This window comes from Limulus polyphemus, unplaced genomic scaffold (assembly GCF_000517525.1).
Source record: "Limulus polyphemus unplaced genomic scaffold, Limulus_polyphemus-2.1.2 Scaffold2958, whole genome shotgun sequence".
NCBI classification, from domain to species: Eukaryota; Metazoa; Arthropoda; class Merostomata; order Xiphosura; family Limulidae; genus Limulus; species Limulus polyphemus.
This window is the reverse complement of record NW_013668568.1, coordinates 145,426-147,226: the sequence shown is the minus strand read 5'-3', so window position 1 is coordinate 147,226 and position 1,801 is coordinate 145,426. Positions and strand designations below refer to the sequence as shown.

Genomic DNA, 1,801 nt, shown 5'->3' with positions numbered 1-1,801 from the left:
CCTCCTCCTTTCTCACACACTATTCTATAAGGTAGTATTGGTAATATATAATACTAACCACATTTAAAACTTCGTCCTCTTTTCTCACACATTATTCTATAAGGTAGTATTGGTAATATATAATACTAACCACATTTGTTTTAGTCCCTTCTACTTCATTCACAATTTGTACATTCTCTCTAAGAAGACATACTTTCTCTGGTCCCGACATAGACCTAGGACTACCTTTCCTGTGACATGGAGGATGAGTTTTGTCTGAGAATGAAGAAGCTGCAGCAATTACAACTTCAGGAGTTGTGGGTCTATCTGGCTGTAATAGTTTACTCCCAGAATCTTTATTGTCATGGTCACAACTCACTCCGTGAACTTGCAAAGAGGAAACACTGGAGGACTGTAACCTAAGAATAAAAAAGGTAAGACATGTAGATATTAATAAAATATTACATTTATAATTAAGATGTTTCAATGCATCTTTGGAGAAGCTTCTTAAAAACGTATCATCTTTTATGTTATCATGAAACAGATGTACACAAATGGTTAAAGAGAATATAATAATAAAACTTGCACTTAATATGTATGAAAGCATCTTTGAAAAGGATTCTTAAATTCACTTCTTTCCATCATGACTACCAGTCCTGTGGTTCTAGTCACTATGTCAGAAAGAAACAATAACAACCAGAAATTCAGTTCCACACAATAATCGTTAATAGTTTCACATGAAACAATCTTTCACAGTGTTAATAACAGTAGACCGTTTGTTACAAACTACATCAACATCACAATTAAATATTACCCACAACTTCTTTTACCTTTCCAGACTTCTGGATTTCACTTGAACATCAGCACTATCTGTACTTAAGGGTAGAGGAGGCTGGACTGCCACTGCAATTCAGATACAATGTTATAACATGAAACAAATCAATATATAATACATCAATAATCAAGGTTTATGGCTGTATGTCTTACAAGAAATGTAGGACAAAAAAAATGTGTGATACATACTGATAGACAGCGAACGTGGAACAGGAGGTTGATAGGGTCCATTTAAAGCTTCAAGCAACGAAACAGGTTCATAACCAAGAGGTACATCTGGGGAAGCCTTCATGAAGAAAATAAACATTACCAAAATTTAGCACCTGAAACCATAACTGTAAAACATTAAAATAAAGTCATGCCATACTTAAAGAGATAAACCAACATCAACCCTTTATTTTGAACAAAAACAACTGTTAAACAACTGTTTACAACCTATATTAAACACTATATTCAGTGGTTTTAACCCAATAAGAAAACAGTTAAACAGCTAACTTTTGATGTGCATTTATCCTGAGTTTTTACCTGAGTATCTCCTCTACCACTCAGTTGGGAAATGCCAGCATTTGATTTCCTGACAGTTCGTATCTGGAGAAGAGCACGAAATGGAGATCTACAGATAGGGCAGTTGTTGGCCTGGTAACGCAAGGAATCAGCACAGCTATTGCATAAACAGAGATGACGGCATGGAAGTATCAGAGTATCACGAGAGTTACTCATACAAATAACACATTCTGCTCCACTGTCTTCTATTTCATCTTCACTACCTTCCTACAAGATAGATCCACTGAATCAGGTTAATGTAATTTACCCTTTAAAACACAGTACTCAAACACTAGAAACTAGAATCACTCATAGAAGTTATTATTTTCCTAATCTGAAAATGTATTTCCAAACATACTTACCTCTGCTGACACTTATAGCTATTTCTTGATCTCCATCTTGCCAACTAGACATTGTGTTCACTTGCTCCAGCCTTTTATACCCC

General features: G+C 35.1%; 1 protein-coding gene across 1 annotated transcript in view; it reads right to left on the bottom strand.

The window, feature by feature from the left end:
* Positions 1-130: 130 nt before the first annotated feature.
* Positions 131-1,801, bottom strand: part of LOC106468309 (RING finger protein 157-like) — a gene marked incomplete at its 3' end in the record, with an annotated part of 27,561 nt that continues 25,890 nt past the window's right edge. Inside the window, exons 9-12 of the mRNA XM_013928728.2 lie at positions 1,339-1,584; positions 1,003-1,099; positions 810-882; positions 131-398 (exon numbers count right to left, since the gene is read on the bottom strand). Coding sequence (XP_013784182.1) covers positions 131-398; positions 810-882; positions 1,003-1,099; positions 1,339-1,584 — 684 coding nt within the window. The remainder of the gene's footprint in view (positions 399-809; positions 883-1,002; positions 1,100-1,338; positions 1,585-1,801) is intronic.